Source organism: Rhinolophus sinicus, chromosome 12 (genome assembly GCF_057876585.1).
Source record: "Rhinolophus sinicus isolate RSI-liver-muscle chromosome 12, RSI-T2T, whole genome shotgun sequence".
NCBI lineage: Eukaryota > Metazoa > Chordata > Mammalia > Chiroptera > Rhinolophidae > Rhinolophus > Rhinolophus sinicus.
Window position 1 is genome coordinate 16,711,195 of NC_142512.1, and position 18,871 is coordinate 16,730,065.

Below are 18,871 nucleotides of genomic sequence, written 5' to 3' on the forward strand. Positions count from 1 at the left end.
TATTCATACCCTTGATATCCGGTCCCCTCCCATGGTGAAACTGAGCTGGCTTTACACCTTGTTTCGAACAATAAAGTAAGATGGAAGTGGTCTTTGCTGTTCCTGAACTACGCCCTAAGAGACTTTGCATTTTCCACTTTTGCTTTCTTGGAATGCTACCCTGAGACTGCCCTGTAAGGAGCCTGTGTAGCCTAATGGAGGAGAGGCTAAGTGGAGGTGAACAAGGGGCCCCAGCCCACAGCCAGACATGAGTGAGGCCAGACTGAATGTCCCAGCCCAGGGAATCGTCTAGATGAAGGCAGCCACTTGAGTGAACACAGGAGAAACCAGCAGAGAAACTGTACAGCCAATCCACAGAATCACAAAAAATAATAGATCACTGTTGTTTTAAGCCACTAAGTTTTGGGGGGGTTATTTGTTACACAGCAATACATAACTGATACAGGCTGTAAGTCAGATCATTTCCTGTCTGTGCTAGACATCCTCTAACGGCTTCCCATTTCACTGGAAGCCAAAGTCATTATACGTACAGGCTCCCACACAATCTGCATCCTCACTGCCATTACCTCTGACCTCACCTCTGCTCTTCCATGGCTTGCCCCATTCCCACCACATTTCCTCAAACACAACGGCCATGCTTTCCCCCTCAGGGCCTTTGCACTTGCTGTTCCCTCTGCGTGGAATGCTCTTCCCTCCACCTCACTTCCTTCAGGTTGCTATTGAAGTGTCACCATCTTAGTGAGGCCTCTCTGACCACCTTGCACTGTACCTGTCCCTCTTCTTGTCCCCTTTCCCTGCTGTTATTCTCCACAGAACTCTTCCACATCTAACATACCACATATTTTACGTGTTTATTTTATTACTTATATATTTTTGCCTGTTTCATTTGATGTTGTATCCCCAGAGCCTGGAACAGAGGCTGGCACACAGGAGATGCTTGGGAAATACATGATAAGTGAGTGAACATGGCTGCTTATCCAGCCACCTCCCCATGGCCTTGGCTCTGCCATTTGAGGCCTCTGCTCCCTCAGCCCATGACACTCAGCAGGGGTTTGAAGGTGAAGTCTCAACCCCCAGGTTTCTCACCTGTGAGACCGGAAGAGCAGCATGGAACGAGGGACCCATCCAGGGAGGGGGTGACTCATGTATGTGGGGGCTTCATGACCACGTTTTACGTGCCCAGACTCCTCCCCACAATGTCAGATGTCAAGAGGACCCAGATCACAGTGGAGGAGGGGCCCTAGGGACACTATGGCAGATTGTGTTTACTCAAACTGGCCACGGCAATATTTCCACATGCTCTTTCAGGTCACTGTTAGTCCCCATCAAAAGATTGGATCCATTCTCTCTCCGCTTGAATTTGAGCTGAAAGTGGCTGAAGCAAAGAACAGCATGCTGTGGGAGTGATGCTGTGTAACTTTCCAGGGGAGGGCATAGAAGGCAATACGGCTCCCCCTGGCTCTCTCTCAGGATGCTAGTCCTCGAAACCCAGTCCAATGTTGTGAGGAAGCCCGGGTCACATGGGAAGGCCACATGCCGGTGTTCCACCAATAGCGCCAGCTAAGGTGTCAGCCATAGCCGGCCAGCATCAATCTCTGACAGCCCCCAGCCTATAAGGATCCAGTCCCCCACTCCCATCCTGCCTAGTGAACCTCAAGTAGAAAAGAAATGTTATCCCCACCTCTCAACCTTGCCCAAACTGCAACTTTGTGAGCAAAATAAATGTTTTTGTTGTTTTAAACCACTGAGTTTCATTACATATCCATGGCACGTACAATGAGCACATAAATTCGTTTAGCTCCTTAAGGAAACCAAGAAGTACTAGCACTCCCATTTTATAGCCGAGAAAATCAAGGCACGGCAGAGTTAAGACCTTGCACTAGCTCACACAGCTAGTAAGTAAAGAAGCAGGAATGATGTCCAGGTCTTGCAGATACCTCAGTGCATGCTCACTCCCATCCCCCCATGCCTGTCCCTCCATCTGGACCACAAAGCCCACCCGAGGGGAGATTGACAGAGTTTAGCCATGTCTTCCAGCCACCAGGCCAGCAACGGGGGAGCCCCTGCATTGGGTTCAGCCCCTCCTCTGAGTACAAACCCCTTATCCTCTGAAGGACAGCCACTTTGGGAAGAAGGCCAAGGAAGAGGCTGGGCGCCAAGACCTGCTGTGCGCGTCTGGATCCCAATTAACTACCGAGAAGTCCACTTCCCCTGCCAAGGGGACTGGAAGGAGGGAAGGGATGGAACACTCTGCGCCTGCAGATGGGCCATCGGACATGGGCTCTCCCAGGGAAGGCCCAAGACCAGGCTTGATATGCTTAGGAAACCTCACTGCCACGAAACATACAGCATGACTTGGCCCCTACGTCAGGAAATTTAGGGGCAAACACACGATGCCACCAAAACACCTCCTTCCTACACAATGCCGCTACAGCCACAAAAACACTTGGGAAAAAAACTATATTCAGCTGCAGACACACGTGCACACACATCCCATACAATTATCTGCATGCCCTGCTACACATGTATGTGCACACTCATGGACACACACACACTGTGCACGTACAGAATGTGTGTATTACATGTACGTATAATACATGTACACGCAACATACATAGAGCATGACTATACAGGTACACAAAAATGTGAACACACAAGAGCACACATATCGGCACTCATAGTCACAGACCTGAATATATTCACACTTAGATGCATACACACACAAGCACACATGACCACATTTCCATGGGCCCTTCCCACGCAGATCTTGGGGCCCATCTGTCACCCCAAAGAGGACTCACAAAGATAGTGCAGGAAAAGCTTTGGTTCCTGGAATCCCATAAATGGAGAATGGAAGAGACTCAAGTGACTGCTTATTTTGAAGCTCAACATAAGCTAATTCCTCAGCCCCTTTAGATACCCTTTCTGATGTTGACTCTCATGGGTCCCCCAAACCTAATGACACCCCTCATGCTGGACTGCAGTCAGTTCCCACCCATTGAAGTTTTAGGGGTGATGTCATGTCCCTTGGACTCCAGACTGTGTCCAACTCTCTACTACACCTCCATGTGGATGTGGACCTCCCATCACAAACTGAGAGGGTACAAAACCAAGCTGTCAATCTTCAAACAAAATCTGCTGCTCCTCCCCATTTTCCTCAGTTAATGGTGTCTCCCTCCTTCTAGCTGCTCAGGTCAATATCCTAGTACTCTCCCTTGACTCTTATTTCTCTCACATACCACCCTGAATCCATCAGGAAATTCTGATAGCTCTACCTTCAAAATATATCTGTAATCCAACCTTCTTACCATCTTTACTGTTGCCACTCTGGTCCGATCCCCACTTCTCACCTGGATTATGGCAGTAATCTAATTCTTCTCTCGGCTTCTGCCCTTGCCCCTCAAGTCTATTCTCAAGAGAGAAACCAGAGTGATTCTCTTAAACATAAATCAATGATAGAACAATAGTAGAGAAAATCAATAAAACCAAAAGCTGGCAGCAAAACAGACAAATCTTTTGTTAAACTGGCTAAGAAGAAAGAAGTGAAACCTCAAATTACTAAACTCAAGAATGAAAGAGGGAACATTATTACCAACCCTACAGAAATTAAAAGGATTATGAGGAAATATTATGAACAAGTGTATGCCAACAAGTTAGATAATCCAAATGGAATGTATAAATTCCTAGGAAGAAAGACCCAACCTACCAAAACTGACTTGAAAAGAAACAAAAACTCTTAATTGAACTATGACAAGTAAATATTGAGTTAGTAACCAAAAAATTTCCCACAGACAGAAGCCCAGAACCAGATGGCTTCTCTAATGGATTCTATTATAACAAACATCTAAAGATGGATGGATTAACCCAAGTCCTTCACAAACTCTTCCAAAAAATAGAAGAGGAAGAAACACTTGTCAATTCATTCTATGAGGCCATTACCCTGATACCAAAATGAGACAAAGACATCACAAAAAAACTACAGACCCATATCCATTCCGAATATAGATGCAAAAATCCTCCACAAAATGTTAGTAAGCCGAATTTAGCAACACATAAAAATGATTATACAGTTGTCGGTCAGTGTCTGGGGGGGAGTAGTTCCAGGACCCCTAAAAGATACCAAAATCCGAGGATACTCAAGTCCCTTATACTAAATGGTGTAGTATTTGCATATAACCTATGCACAGCCTCTCAAACACTTCAAGTCATGTCCAGATTACTTATAGCACCTAATACAATGGAAATGCTATGTAAATAATTGTTATACTGCATTGTTTAGGGAATCATGACAAGAAAAAAGTCTGTGCATGTTCCGTATAGATGCTACCACGGTAGGCCTGACTACATCAGACATGTCAGCAACAATGTAACTTTGCTTTTCAAATACTCTCGATCTGCAGTTGGTTGAATTCACAGACAGGAAACCCATGGATACGGAGGGCTGACTGCACAACATGGAGAACTTATCCTGGGAATGCAAGGTTGGTTCAACACAAATATCAATGTAATACCCCATATTGATAGAATAAACGACAAACCACATGATCATGTCAAAAGATGCAGAAGATACAAGCTAGCACTCCTCAGCACAAAACCCCGTCTCCTTCTCAGTAAAAGCCGACTCCACCTGACACCCACGAGGCCCTCCATGATCGGGCGCCCGTCACCTCTTTGTCGTCGTTTCCCTCTGTCCCTTCATTCGCTCCACACTAACCAGTGTCCTTGCTGTTCCTCAAGCACAGCAGGTACACTCCGACCTCAGGGGCTTTCCAGGTGCTGTTCCCTCTACCTGGAAAACTGTTCCCCTAAATAGCATGTAATTCACTTCTTTACCTCCTATCGGTCCTTACTCAACAACCATCTCCTCAGTGAGGCCTCTCTGGTTACACTACATGAAGTTGCAGCCCTCTTCCGCAACCCCACATAATCCCTTCTCCCTTCTCCCTTCTATTTATTCTAAGTATTTATTATCATCTGAAATAGGTATCTTTACTTATGTATCTTGGCTTTTGTCTGTCTCTCCCGACTAGGATGTAAGCTCCCTAGAGACAGAGATATTTGGGTCTATTTTTTATCTGTTGCTATATCCGCAGCATTCTGGCTAGCATGCTATTTTATAAGCACTCAATCAATATTTGTTGAGTCCATAAATGAATGCAAATAGCTGGTCACTTAACCATTCACTCAGCAAGCAGTGATGACCCCCACCCCACCCCAAATGCCTGACACTGTGCTTCAGGCTGGGGTGCTGAGAAAGACTGGAACTAGCCTGGGCCTGGCTGGGAGAAGGGTCAGAGCATAAGCAACCATAACCCAAGGAAGACAATGTTGAGGAGCCTCGAGGCTGGGGAGAAAGAGTCAGGCCTAGCAATCAGGGAAGGCTCCGTGGAGAGATGGTGCTCAAGCCAGCCCTTGATGGACCAGAAGGATTCGGGCATATGGAAAAGGGGTGGGAATAGAGGAAACAGAGGGAAGACCCAGATGTGGGACGTATGGAGCGTGTCCTGGGAATCAGAAAGGGACCTGCATGGCAGGACAACATGGGGATAAGGCTACTAAGGGTTTCAGGGCAGTTCGTGAGGGACTTTGAAATCCAGGATGATAAGTTCGACTTAGTTCCAGGGGTAACATGGAGCCATGCAAAGCTGTGGAACAGGAAAGGTCTGTGGTGTCACTCTGGCAGTGTGAGAAAAGATTGTGGTGGGTGAGCAAGAAGGTGAGGAGGGCTGGAAGGAGGCTCTCAGGACAGTCCTGGAGAAAGATGGCTAGGCATGAGCCAGGGAAGGACAGAGGGGACCGAGAGAAGACAATAGGTTGGCGTGTATAAAGGGTTTTATGGTGGTGTGGGGAGGAGGGGGAGGGAAGGAGCTGGAGCCTGACTCTCAACTCAGAACACCTGGGTGGACCTCAGAAGCACAGACAGAGCCATGGAGATGGGGGTTCTGGTCAGGAAGTCTAGAGGAACCGTACCACTCCTGGAAGGCTGGAGTTCTGGCCGCGGGGACTCAGCATCGCTGGGCATCATGCCAGGGCCAAGCACGAGCCACAGGAAGGAGCAGCTTCCCAGCACTGGAAGATTGATGCATCCTGGCCCTGCCCGCCTTCCTGCCCCTCAGCCCCTCACCTCCCGGGGCAGGCTTAGAGAAGAGTTTCTCCAGCTGGCTTTGTCAACCAAGATGCAATGTCATTTCTAGATGAGCCATCCAGCTCTGGAAACGCGCCAGGCTGTGGGACGGGGGACAGCTGTGTCCCCAAAATACAGCCAAGGAGCTGCCTCCCAGAGCCAACCAAGACAGTGGCAGAAGCAGAGCTGGCAGGGGGTCCGTGGCCCCAGCCCATTCAGGAACAGGCCTCTGCTGAGGCCTCCATCTGCCCAGGGCCTCAGCCTGCCTGCAAGGTCAGGTCTCTTCAGCCCCCACTAACTGGAGATGATGGTCCCTCAGCCAATAAGCATTAAAGCATTTATTGGTGCCCAGTGTATGCAGCCTGCTTCTCTCCCACAGGAGTGGCAAGGGTCAGTGCAGCATGAAGGGCACAGACTTTATAGTCTGCAGGGCTGAGTATGAGTTTGAGTCGTGCTATTTGTGTCACTATTTCTGGGACTCAGTTTTCCAATCTATCAAGTGGCATGAAAAAACCCTTCCCCATGAGGGGGTCATAAAGACCAAATAAGAGCAGGTACAAAACGGAATGCTCACAGGACTTGTCTGCTCTTCAGGGATTTCAGCAGGAGCCCTACCAATGCTGAGGACTCAGGTAAGAGGCACCTGTACCTTAAGAGAGGTGCTAGACACACCCTCAGGGCTTAGAGAGCGAAATGGAACCATCTTGTGTTCCATTTATACAGAAGGCTGGAGACTTGGGCTGGGAAGGGTTTATTTGAAGAGCGAGAAAGCTGACTGAGGGGCCTCAGGTGACCCACCCATAGACAGGGCAATGCCTGCCAGGAAGGAGACTGGCCTTTCTCTCCGGCTGGACACTGGTGAAATGCTGACCATCCTGCACCAGGGCCACTTGAGGGGCGTCCACAAAGGGCGTCATCAGGGCATCTTGAAGCATTCAGAGAGCATGGCCCCTGAAGCCTAAGGGGAGGCTGAGGGCAGGGGTGCCAGAGGGAGCAGTGCACAGTGTCAGGTGAGGAGAGAAGGCAGGAGTGGGGGCAGCTGCACTTCCTGAGTTCATCCAGGGGGTGAAACAGACACTAGAGAGGAGATAACTTGAGGGTCATGAGAGGGGAGCCCCACAGGGTGCCTGTTGGGGGCCACAGGTTCTGGTAGCAAGCGTGTGCAACCCCAGAAGAAGAGCAGAGGGGAAGATGTGAGAGGACAGAAAGGACGATGTTATCTGCATCAAGGAATTGAAAAATGCAAAAGCCATGGCCAAGGGCCCCCCAAACCCACAAAATGTCCGTAAGAGAGGAGCCAGCCAACATCTGGGCATCTGTCACATGGAGGGCACTGCCAGTCAGCGAAAAACAACCCCAGAAACAGGTCATACTTCGCCCATTTTCTGGTCACCCATCCTGGCCTGCCCAACCCTGGAGGGGTCAGGCTCTCTGGGGAGGGGTGGTATTGGGGACAAGGGACAGAGATGAAACAAGGAGAACCGAACCAACTAGAGCTCCCTCTCTTCCCAGTGCAATTTTCTGGGCCTGGATAGAAGTTTTATTCTGGGACTTGCTTTTTAGTTCATGAGAGTGACTGGAAAAGCCATGGCATTTGGTTGCAGGTGGAAGACCCACCCAATCTGGTAGAACAATAAAGCTGTTATTGATTTGCTTTCTGAGTTCCGTCTGCTCAAGGAACCCCACATACCCATGCAGGGGAAGCTGTGTCCACAGCAGTGGGTCCCCAGAGCCTTGGGACAGGGGAGCAGGAGGGGAAGGGAGCTTGAGCCCATCTGACTGGGGCTAAGCTGGCGCCATCTTCCCAAAATCAGTGACCCCTTCCAACTGGGTAACACAGTCAGAACTGGGGCTTTGGGGACCCAGGGACCCTGCTGCCCACATGCACGTGTGTATGTATGTGGCTACAGCTCCACCCATACGCCATGATGCCTGATGGAACCCAAACATGCTGAGCTCTCAAGTGGAAATGGTGAGTTCTGACGTGAGCAGAGTCGTCGAAAAGGGTTTTGGAGGAAGTGGCCTTTGATCTGGGTCTTGCCAAAGAAAGATTTCAGGAGGCATCCAAGAAGGGAATGGCGCCCCAGGCGGGCAAATGCTGGGAGAAGTGAGGACCTGTCCCTGGTGTAGCCACAGTGTGAGGCACATGAAGGGATGTGTGGGATACGGACCTGGAAGTCGTGATATTATCACGCTGTCATCTTTAAAGCAGTGTCTGCCCTGGCTGTGGCCAAGCTGGGCCTCACTTTCCTCATCTGTAACCTGGAAAGAATCACCCTATTTCTTCTTGCACTCACAACATCCTAGGAATAAGTGAGTTCCATGATCTCCACTCAAAGTATTAATCAGGAGCTCAGAGGACACACTTTAGCATCAGAAAGGCTTAGGCTCAAATCCCAGTTTTGCCTCTTCCTACCTGTGTAACTCTCAGTTTACTGATCTGTAAAATGGGGACAATAAGCTTCACCTGAAAGGAGTGATCCACAGGATGTACATAAAGACCTGGCACAGTGTAAGCCTGTAACTAAGAGTTACCTACCCACCCCACCCCACTCCCACATCCAAAGGGGCCCTCACTTACATAGGAGGCCAGGAGGGTGGTCGGGGCCAGGATGAGAGCCAGGTAGAGGCAGGGGGCTGCGGCAAGCAGGCTGGAGGCACAGATGAGGGGCTCAGCCCGCGAATTGACTTTCTTGTACCTCCTTGAAGCCTCTGCCCCCAGGACAACTCCAATGATGCCGGTCACAACAGTCAGTGCCCCAAAAATCAGGCTTATGGGAAAGAGCAGAGAGGGGTTGGTCAGCGAGTGGGGTCAGGATAGGGGTCCAGCCACCCGCCCCTGTGCCTGATCTGGCACCCACAGGGAATGTGGCTCTGGGCCTCTTCCCTCCCTCCTAACTGGTGCTCCTGGGTCCTTGGGAACCTGATGAGGGACCCACGCACTCCCCCTCCTCTCCCCTCCCCTCCCCAATCTCCTTCCCTGCTTCATCCTGGGGATGCCACTGGCCATGTGGCGATCTACCCAGCACCCCAGTTCCCAGCCTTCCTCAACTCTAGTGATCTTCTCCAACCCCTCACCACCCTACACTGTCCACTCAGAAATCTCAATTCTGCAGTCCCACTCTGGCCCCAACCTCCTCGCCTTCCAGCCCCCAGAACTAATATAAATGGAGGTAAGTGGACATTTATTTACTGAGCTCCTATGATACACTCAGCTCTTACCTAGGCATTTATACACCCTCCTTCCTTGAATTCCTCCTTCTACTCTCTCTCTGTCTTTGACCACCTCTCAAGCAACCCCCTCCTAACTTCACTACCTTTCCCTTCTATTCCTGTACCCACTCCACTTGGCCCCTCCTGCACACCCCTCCTTTGCAAACCGGTGCCTCCAGGACAACCTCTGTACAGGACCCCAGAGGCGCTGTCGAGAACACAGATCTGACCATACCCCTGCCCACCCCCTGCCTGAAATTCGCCACTGGCTCTCAAACACCCACTGGATTTGGCGCCAACTCATTGTGGGGTACACAGGCTTTTATGATCTGACCCTGGCTGACCTCAACTTCCAGCTCCATTCTCCTCTACCCCAAACTAGTTGTTGTCCCCATTTCATACTTTTATCCTTCCATTTGGACACCCTTCACTAGTTTTTCCACCTACTGAACTCCTACTCATCCTTCAAAACCCATTACAAATATCTCCCTTTTGGAGATGCCTTCCCCTGGCACTTAGCTGATTCACATAGCACCTTTTGTGTCTCTACCATCAAGGTCATTACTATTACCTGTGAATTCCTAGAGAATAGAAACAAGGTTTGGTTTACTTTCTTGACTATGCTGGGAGCACACAGCCTGGACCACGAGAGATGTATGTTGAGCAAATGAGCTCATAGAGCCCTCCCAGAATTCCCAGGTGGACAGATGAGGAAGGTTAAGGTCAAGATTAACCAGCTAATAAGTGACAGAGGCAGGATTTACATATACAGCTTCACCTGGTCCATCCTGCTCTCCCAAGCCTCCTATTAAAGGAGCTCAAAGGGATGCAAAGACTGACCAGCGTGAACTCTTGAAAACACGAATGTAACCAGGACCTTTCCAGCTCCTCAGTGGCCCCCTGTTGTCCTCGGGGCAAGCTACTAGCCAGTACTGTGGGACTGGCCCCTGCTGACCTGTGTAACGTCCCCTTCTTCTCCCTCCCTCACTCCGCACAAATGACTGAGAATTCTCTCAACTCACCTTACACCTTCCAGCTTCCCACGCTGCTCCCTTGGCCTTGAATGCCATGGCCCCCCACCGACCTTCTCTACCTGGTCAGTATTTCTTTCCAGACCCAAACATTTCCAGAAGTGCGTGGGAAAGCCAGGTGCCCTGTTATTACCTCTGTGGCTCCCACCAAAATAGAACATGACAAATGCAAGACTATGGTTACTGACAAATGGAGTGTCAAAAAATACACCTTTCCTCTAAACAATTTCTACGAAATGTCCACAAATGTCCATTCCACAGGCTGAGGACCAGTGGGTTTGTTCCTCTGTCCCACCGTCATGCGGCGCGGTCTGTGGTGTCTCTGGTCCCACTCCCCACATAAGAACACAGGATATGGTGAGGCGAAAAAGGAACTCCTACGGAGCCATAGATAAGGGGAGTCATCTCACTACAGTATCGTTGGCCGCTGGGTTTGAGACACAGGAAGCAGGAGCCACAGGAGCCACAGAATCCACAATCCACACTCCACCACACTCCGCGCTTGCTAACTGCAATCCGCGCTTGCTAGCTCAGCCACCATCTTCTTGCTAGCCCCCATTTTCTGCTAGCGTAGCCACGGCAGTTATATTAGTGGCCAATGGCTCACTGGTTACAGCTGACGGCTAACTAGCCACAGCTGATGGCCATCCAATCACAGTTGATGGCCATTTACTACCTGAGCCAGCACCTTTCCATGTGAGGCCGAGAGCCTGGAAACTGCACTCCTGGCTCTGTCCCCACACCCACCTCCTTGGTTTATAGGATAGAGTTTAGAGCCCAGAGAGGGCAGGAACTTGCCTGGGGTCACACAGCCCCTCATGGGCAGAGCCAGGGCCTCCTGGCCCTCTGCCTACCAGATGAAGTATGTGTGTCCTTAGGCAGCTTAAAGGTGCTCACTGAACCTTTCCAGCCTTCCAAGTTGTGCAAGGCTCCAGCTTAGCCAAGTCAACTGACCCTGAATCCCGGAAGAATGTTATCCACTTCTTAGCCCTTGTCTGAGCTGGCCTTGGCAGGATCTTGAGATCTCTATGAGACTTAGGACTGATTATTCAGACAGGCAGTGTAGACAGGTGAGACCTCCCTTCAGCCTCTCTAAGCAGAAGGTGTGGCCAGAGGACACACCCCCACCAAGTCCCCCCACCTCCACAAAGCTCGCCCAGAATCCAACTCTCAGAGCCAAGACGGTCTTTAAAATCCTGCAAGTTCTATGCCAATTCTCTGCACAAAGGTCCTGGCAAGCAGCTGTCCAACTCCTACTTACATACCCCCAGGTGGGGAAAGCTCACTACCTCCATACAGCCAGCTCTGAGTATTGGAAGTTCTCCCTCTGGCCAAGCTGGAATCCTGCATCCTGCAGCTTCCTGCCCCTAACCCACCCTTATCCTGGGGCTTATCCTAACCACGGAGGGTGTATGAATAGCTGAGGTCTGTGCAGACCTCAGCATGGGGACTTTTTACCACCCCCCACCCCCCGTGATAGGCTGAATAATGGCCCCCTAAGATGTCTATGTTCTAATCTCTGGAACCTGTGAATGTTACCTTATATGGCAAAATGTGATTACATTAAGGATCTTGAGATGGGGAGATTATCCTCCATTATTCAGTGGGTCCTAAATGCAATCCCAAGTGTCCTTATAAGAGGGAAACGGAGGGAGATTTTGAGACAGAAGAAGAGAAGCCATGTGTCTGTGGATGTATAACCTGGAGTGATGCATCCACAAGCCAAGCAATACCAGCAGCCACCAGAAGCTGCAAGAGGCAAGAACGGTTTTTCCCATAGAGCCTCCGGAGGGAGTGTGGCCCTGCTGAACTTGATTTTGGCCCAGTGAAACCATTTTGGACTTCTGGTCTCCAGAACGATGAGAAAATACATTTCTGTTGTTTTAAGCTGCCAAGTATGTGGTAAATTGTTGTATCAGCCGTAGGACGCTAATACAAATGCCCATGTCAGTTTCTCCTGCAGGTTCTGTGAAGATGCTGAGTTAAAGAGGCTGAAGCTGACAAAAGAGGACGTGACTTGCCCAGGAATACACAGCCAGTTAGTACCTGAGGTGGAATAGCGTCCTGTTTTTCCCCCCACTTTTTAAGCTGCTGTGGGGCTTTTAGGACTCAGTCTTTGCCGCCAGGGAGATAACAATCTAGCAGTGGCACCAAGACAAACATGGCAGTCTCATTCGATGCCTTAATTCATTCACTCACTGGATGCTTTCCCTGAGCTGAGCACCCACGGTGTGTGTGCCAGGGAGCTACTCCCAGAAGATGGAAAGATATTCATGTTAATTAATAGTCATAGGCAGTCTCCAGAGGCAACAGGACCTGGAGCTTAAGAGCACCAGCTTTGCAGTCAGATGAGTCTGAATCCTGGATGTACTACTTGTTCGCTGTGTGATCTTGGACACGTCACCTAACCTCTCTGATCTTCCATCTCCTCGTTTGTAATACAGGAATAATAGAGTTAATTATTATAAAACCTCAGAGGGTTTTTCATGTAAAATACTAGCTTAGGGCCTGAAATAAAGTTAAAGCTTATGAAGTAACGAGACAAAGGAAGGGGGCTACAGGCATTGAGCATAGCTTAGGCAAAGGCATAGAAAAGTGAGAGGGCATGTAACATTCTGGAAACAATATAAAGCTCTCGTTGGGCATCTAGGACTGAGGGAGAAGGAGGTAGATATGCTGCCAGCAGAGACTTCACTCACCGAAGCCCAGGGAACGTGGAGCTTCAGGGAAGAGCTCAGAGCCCTGAGGAACTCTGAAGAGCCCATGGGCAGGGTCAGAGAGGAGGAGGAGGAGACCGCAGGGGCCTGAAAAGCATCAATCCTAGAGAAGGAGGAAACTAGGATTGAGGGTTTCCAGGAGAAGAAAGCAAGTAAGAAAGGATTGAGGTGTGCCCTCTCCATCAGGACATTGAGTCCCTGAAGAATGGGGTTAGGGGGACAGGGAGTGGGGAGGGAGTGCCTGTATGGCTTTCGCTCTCCACCCCTCCTCACCCTCCCAGCAGCTTTCCCAGACTCTGAGCACCTGAAATGAGGTAGAGAATAAATGAATACATGGGTGAAATCCCTAAGCCAGGTAAGTGATGAGGCCTCCCCGTGCCTCAATTTGCCATCTGTAAAGTGGAATGACCTCACACTATGGGTCCCTCTGAAGGAAAGTTGCCTGAGAGTCCCATCACTCACCCCCACCCCCAAGTTCCTTCTGGACCCCCACCCCCCACCCCAGCAGCCCAGAGAGGACAACGGAGTTGCCTGTGGCCACCAGGGCAGCAGGAGCTCAGCTAGAGCTGGAACCAGCCTCCCTTCTGCCTGCCAGCTGGGTCCCAAGCTCTGGAGTTTTCACAAAGCACCATGTGCCCATAGAAACTGATTTTGGGGGCTCAGGACCTCCTGATGGCTTCCCCACCAAGAGCCCTCTGACCTGGGCCAGTTGCTGAGGGCTCCCAGAGGCCCCTCACCTGTCCTCACTGTTACATGGCTGCCGGAAGCAGGGAAGCTGCAGCCCATGTACCACGCGGGCCTCGAACAGAAACTTGGGGGCCCAGAAGCCCAGAGCTCCAGTCACAAAGGCCAGGGCTGTCACTCCAAGGGTCGACCACACAAAACTCCGGCTGCAAGAGAAAGTGCCCTGGCTGAAGCCGGGAGAGGGCTGGGACTGCAGGGGCCTGTCTGCTCCCCTTCCCCCATCTCCTGGGCACTTAGCTTGCCTGGGCACTCAGGGGGGCTCCAGGCTCCAGACCCTCCCTGACATTCCCTAAGAAACCTGCACACCCCGCCTCTATACTTTTGCTCATGCTTTGCCTTCCTCCCTCTTCTTTGCAGGACCAATTCTCCCCATCCTAAAAGGCCCACCTCCAACATCACATTCCCCAGGAAGCTGCCCCTGCTGCCCCCACCTTCCTCTGAGTGCCCTCCACTGGTCCCATGGCTCTGTAACAAAGACAATTGGTTTCTGTCCGTGCCACACATTTCAGTAAGGCCTGGGAGTACAGTTGACTCCTGTCTGCCTCCTCAACCATGCCTGGAACAGAAGATGGATGCTCTCCCATGAGGCTCAGAGAGGTGAGTGATCAACTCCCAGCATCCTCGCAACCAACCCTGAGAAGCAGGCAAGTCTGGCGAATCATGTCCATTGAATGAACGAGGGAAGTGAGGCTCCAAGTCTCAGGTCACTCAGGGATAAGGCAGTGGCAGAGCCAAGGCTGGAGCTCATGCTGCCTTCTTCCCTCCCTCCTTCCCTCCCTCCCAGCCCATATTCTGTCACATCGCCAGGAGAAGGGGGCCTCCTTAGGAGAGAGAGACATCTCAGTTGGCAAGTGGGAGCTCAGAGGAGAAAGAGGGCTGTGAACATTGGACAGTCATGGAGGGCTCCCTGGAGGCAGAGAGGGCGGTCAGTGATGCTGGGGCAAACAGTGGGGTTTTCAGTGACAAGCAGGGAAGAGCAGGGACACTCACTTTCTCCCCAGGTATCTGACGTCCTCACTCCAGCTGCTTCTCAGGCCCCCCATGGCCAACTCCCCCTGCTTCTCAGCAGCTCCCCGGGGCGGGTCTGGAACCAGCACGATAAGCAGGACCAAAGCCACGGCTTCCAGGCAGGGCATTATCTGGGAACAAGAGGGCCCCAGAAGCTCAGGGTCACATGCTCCTGCCACCCAGGAGATCCTGGGGGTGACTGAACTCTGTGGTCCAGGCACTTGGGGCTCTCTGTGCCCTGGGGGGGTGAGGGAGGGCAGCTCATCTCCTGGGCACTGGTTATACAGAGCCTGACATACCAGTTTCTCACCCATGAGAGTACAGCCTGTCTGGGGAGTGGGGTCCCCTGAGGAATTGATTTAATATGTATCTGTCCAGTACAGACACTACTCTACTGGATCAGTGAGGCTCCCATAGCTGAGAACCGAGCCCTGATACATGGGCCCTGAGTACTGAGGACTCACTGCCCCTTTTTCCAGCCCATGCCTCCATCTGCCATGCCGGTCTTGCCCATCCCTTGTCTCATTCATCCTCAGGATTCCATAAGGCAGCATGTACTCCCCCATTTTACAGCTAGGCAAGGTGAGTCTCCTAACAGGGAGGTGACTGGCTTCAGGTCACACAGCTAGCAAACCGAGCAGTCAGGATTTGAACCCAGGGCCACGACTTCCACAGTCCATGTTCTGGATGCGGTCCCACATGGCTGAAGCTGCCGACCTCTGAGCACCCCCCATGGCATTGGTTACCGTGCCAAGTGGCTAAGGCCACCGGAGGCTGGAAAGTCCCCACCGGCCCAGGGGAAAGCAGAGGGAAGAAAAGGAAGCAGGACTCACTCGGAGGGCCCAACGCCAGTTCCCAGTCAGCTCCTTCACAGCCGACCCCAGCACGTAGCCCAGACCACTGCAACAGAAGGGCAAGGGGAGTGGGCAGTGAAAGCAGGGTGGTGGGCCCAAGGACCCCAGGCCAGCCTGAGCCAGGATGCCCCCAGCCCAGGGACTTGGCTCTCTGCAGCTCATACCTCTGTCACTGGGAAAACTGAGCCACGTGAGGCCCAGATGTCCACTGCCCTTGGTCAAGTCACCGGTAACCTCTGGCTCCTGGCCCATCCCCAGCCCCACTGTCTCTATTTATGAGGACCACCCCCCCCTCCGCCCAAGGCTCAGCCCTGCCTGAGTCAGGTGATTTCAGGATACCTGGGTCAGAGTTCAAGGCTCTAACTACAAGTCCCACTGTGTCCTACCCTGCTGTAGGGTACACTGCCCAGCCCTAATACACTTCCCTGCTTCACTTCCCAGAGCTGCAGGCCACGTGGAAGGTCAGAAGGCAGCAGCCCCTGCCCTGTGACTCCAGGAGCAATGCATGGGGTCTATTTCCTACTCGCATGGAGGGAGCATCTTTATTTTCTTTAATCCTCACCACAGCCCATCAGTGTTATTGGCCCCATTTACAGATGAGGAAACTGAGGCTATGAGAGGGAGAGTGACCCAGTAAGGAAGGGGTAGAGTTGGGGTCCATATCCTCCTGGGTTTGATGTCTCCCCCCCACCCCAGCCCAGCCCAGCCACTGTTCTGACTCCTTTGGGCCTCAGTTTACCCCCTGGGGAAGTAGATCCAGGGTGATACCAACCTTCCAACAGGAATAAAGATGTAGAAGATGGCCAACACTCGGGTCCGCTGGTCTTTCACGAAGAGGTCGCCCAGGATGGTGGGTGCGATGGTGGAGTAGCTGGCGGTGCCAGTGCCCACGACTCCCCGGGACAGGAAGAAGAGCCAGGAATACTGGGCAAACAGGCACAAGGACCGGGTGAGTTCCCGAAATCACGCACAGGCCGGGGACTCAAGGATTTGTCAGAGGGGCCCAAGGCACCTGATGACACTTGTCCCCAGGAGAGGAAGAGGGGACCTAGCTACAGGTACTTTGCTATCCTTCCAACCCAGGTTCCCCAAATCACACGGGTGCCCCCTGCTGGCGCCTGCAGTGGCCGCCTGATCCCCAAGCCGAGAGAGGCCCTTTTCCTAGGCATCGCTTTTATTCACCAGGTCAGTTCCCCTCACAGTAGCTGTTACCCCATCCCACCCCCACCCCCAGCACAATCAGCGGAAATGAAGCCACTGGCAGCAGCGGGAGGTGAAAGAGAGGAAGGCTTCTGTTAAGAAAGCCTAACGGGAGTCTCTCAGCCCTGGAAGGCAATGCCCCGCCCCCGGAGCATGGGATGGAGCAGAAGCAGCCCCCACCCCAGCTCTGAAGGGACTGGGTCCAAAGAGGAAGCCGGTGGGGGGAGGTCCCAGGGGCCTGTTCAGGGATAAGAGCACCTACCTGGGGGGAGATGAAGGAGCTGGAGAGGCCTGCTCCTGACCAGAGCAGGATCCCAAAGCTCAGCGTGGCTTTGCGGCTGTGTCGGTCGCCCAGGTAGCCAAACACGGGTGCAGACAGCAGCAGGCAGCCGATGAAGACTGGAGGAGACATGCAAGGGGGAAGTGTGCATCTCCCCACAATGGCAGGTGGGCAGATGGGCCCAGCAGGCCCACAGAGGGGCACCTTGGCAGTGGGTCAAGGCCCAGAGGAGGAAAAAATATGGGGAAGCCCCAGCCCCTCCTTGCACAGAGCCCATCGCCCAGAGTCTGGGGGCTGGGCCCGGGCTCAAATACCAGCTCTGCTACTTTCTCACTGGACTGCCTCGGCTTCCTAACTCCACCCCACCCCCAGGCTGTGTAAAGGTCAGATAGCAGGGAACGTGGAGCCCGGCGTGGAGCTGCCAGTGTTCAGTGCACACCGTACCCTATCTTCACGAGAACGCCTGCCCTCTTTGAGCCTGACGCTGGGACTGGTCTGCTTTTGCTGAGGTTGGGGGATGGCAGGAGGTATGGGAGCCGCCCTGGGCCTGCTCTGCGCAGAGGGGCACAGTTTAGAACGAAAACAGGGATTCCTGGAGGCTTGAAAAGCGTTCGTTTTCCTAAGTAGGTAAAACACTCCCCCGACACTGTCAGTTGTAGGTGTACCATTTAAAAAAGTAAACTCTTAGGCAGTGACGACCGGATTCATGATTATGTTTGCTTTTCTGTGAAGACAAAGCAACTTGCCACGCTTTTGCATGACTACCACAGGGGTAGGTACCCTCACTGTTTCTGTTCCTTAAATAAATCTCCTTATCTCCAGGAAGAGGCTGTGTCAGCTGCTCCGAGTCTGCAGGTGACCAAGGGAAGATCTGGACCCTTCCCACCATGTCCCACCATCCAAGGGCTTTAGGTTTTGGAGCGCCCCGCCCACTGCCTGGGTCTCCATTCGTGGAGCACAGCTGATTGACATTTCCTGAGCTCAGTGACTGGCCAATTCATCCCAGCTCAGGTTCCAGCCCCTCCCACTCCTCTAGTATAGGGTTGAGCCACATGCAATTGAGGAAATGAGGCCAGTTTTGACCTACAAAAATGACAATTTAATATGGTTCGACCTAGTACTCCACAGAGAATGGTCTTTGGTGTCAATAGCATTTATAATTGTAATAGCTACTGCCACAATAGGCCTCCAAAAAGGCTGTATCGATTTACACTTGCATAGAAGCATATGCCAGTACCCTTGTGACACTTGAGAGGATCGATCACTTTATTTTTGTTCATCCAATGGTTGATGAAAAACAAATGGCATCTCGCTCATGTTTTAATCTGCATCGTCCTATTCCCAGGGAAACTGAACATCCTCTGCCCATTTTTCTATTGGGCCCTTTGTTATGTGGAAATAATTTCTCCCAGTCTTTTATCTTTCTTTTAAGAATTTAAAATGTACGTTCTGAGACTAAACTACCTACCTGGGCTCACATCCTGACTCCATCAGCTTCCTGACTGTGACTGTGGGGAGGGGGGGGCAAATTCCTTAATTCGCCAGTTCTCCTTTCATCAACTATACAATGAGATACCAACAGTACTTGCCTCATAAGATTAAATAAAATAAAGCATATGAAAAGCAGTGACTCGTAAATGCCTAATAAATGTTACCTATTATTATTACTAATTGCATTTACAGTTTCAATCACCATCATG

General features: G+C 51.5%; 1 protein-coding gene across 3 annotated transcripts in view; it reads right to left on the reverse strand.

Annotated features, from left to right (window-relative positions):
- Positions 1–18,871, reverse strand: part of SPNS3 (SPNS lysolipid transporter 3, sphingosine-1-phosphate (putative)) — a 41,798-nt gene that overhangs the window by 16,043 nt on the left and 6,884 nt on the right. For 2 of the 3 annotated variants that reach the window (XM_088801995.1, XM_019743782.3), the window contains exons 3-8: positions 17,154–17,290; positions 16,464–16,615; positions 15,671–15,737; positions 14,820–14,968; positions 13,823–13,975; positions 8,706–8,895 (exon numbers count right to left, since the gene is read on the reverse strand). In XM_088801995.1, coding sequence (XP_088658121.1) covers positions 8,706–8,895; positions 13,823–13,975; positions 14,820–14,968; positions 15,671–15,737; positions 16,464–16,615; positions 17,154–17,290 — 848 coding nt within the window. The remainder of the gene's footprint in view (positions 1–8,705; positions 8,896–13,822; positions 13,976–14,819; positions 14,969–15,670; positions 15,738–16,463; positions 16,616–17,153; positions 17,291–18,871) is intronic. The other variant, XM_074320412.2, reaches the window with a different exon arrangement.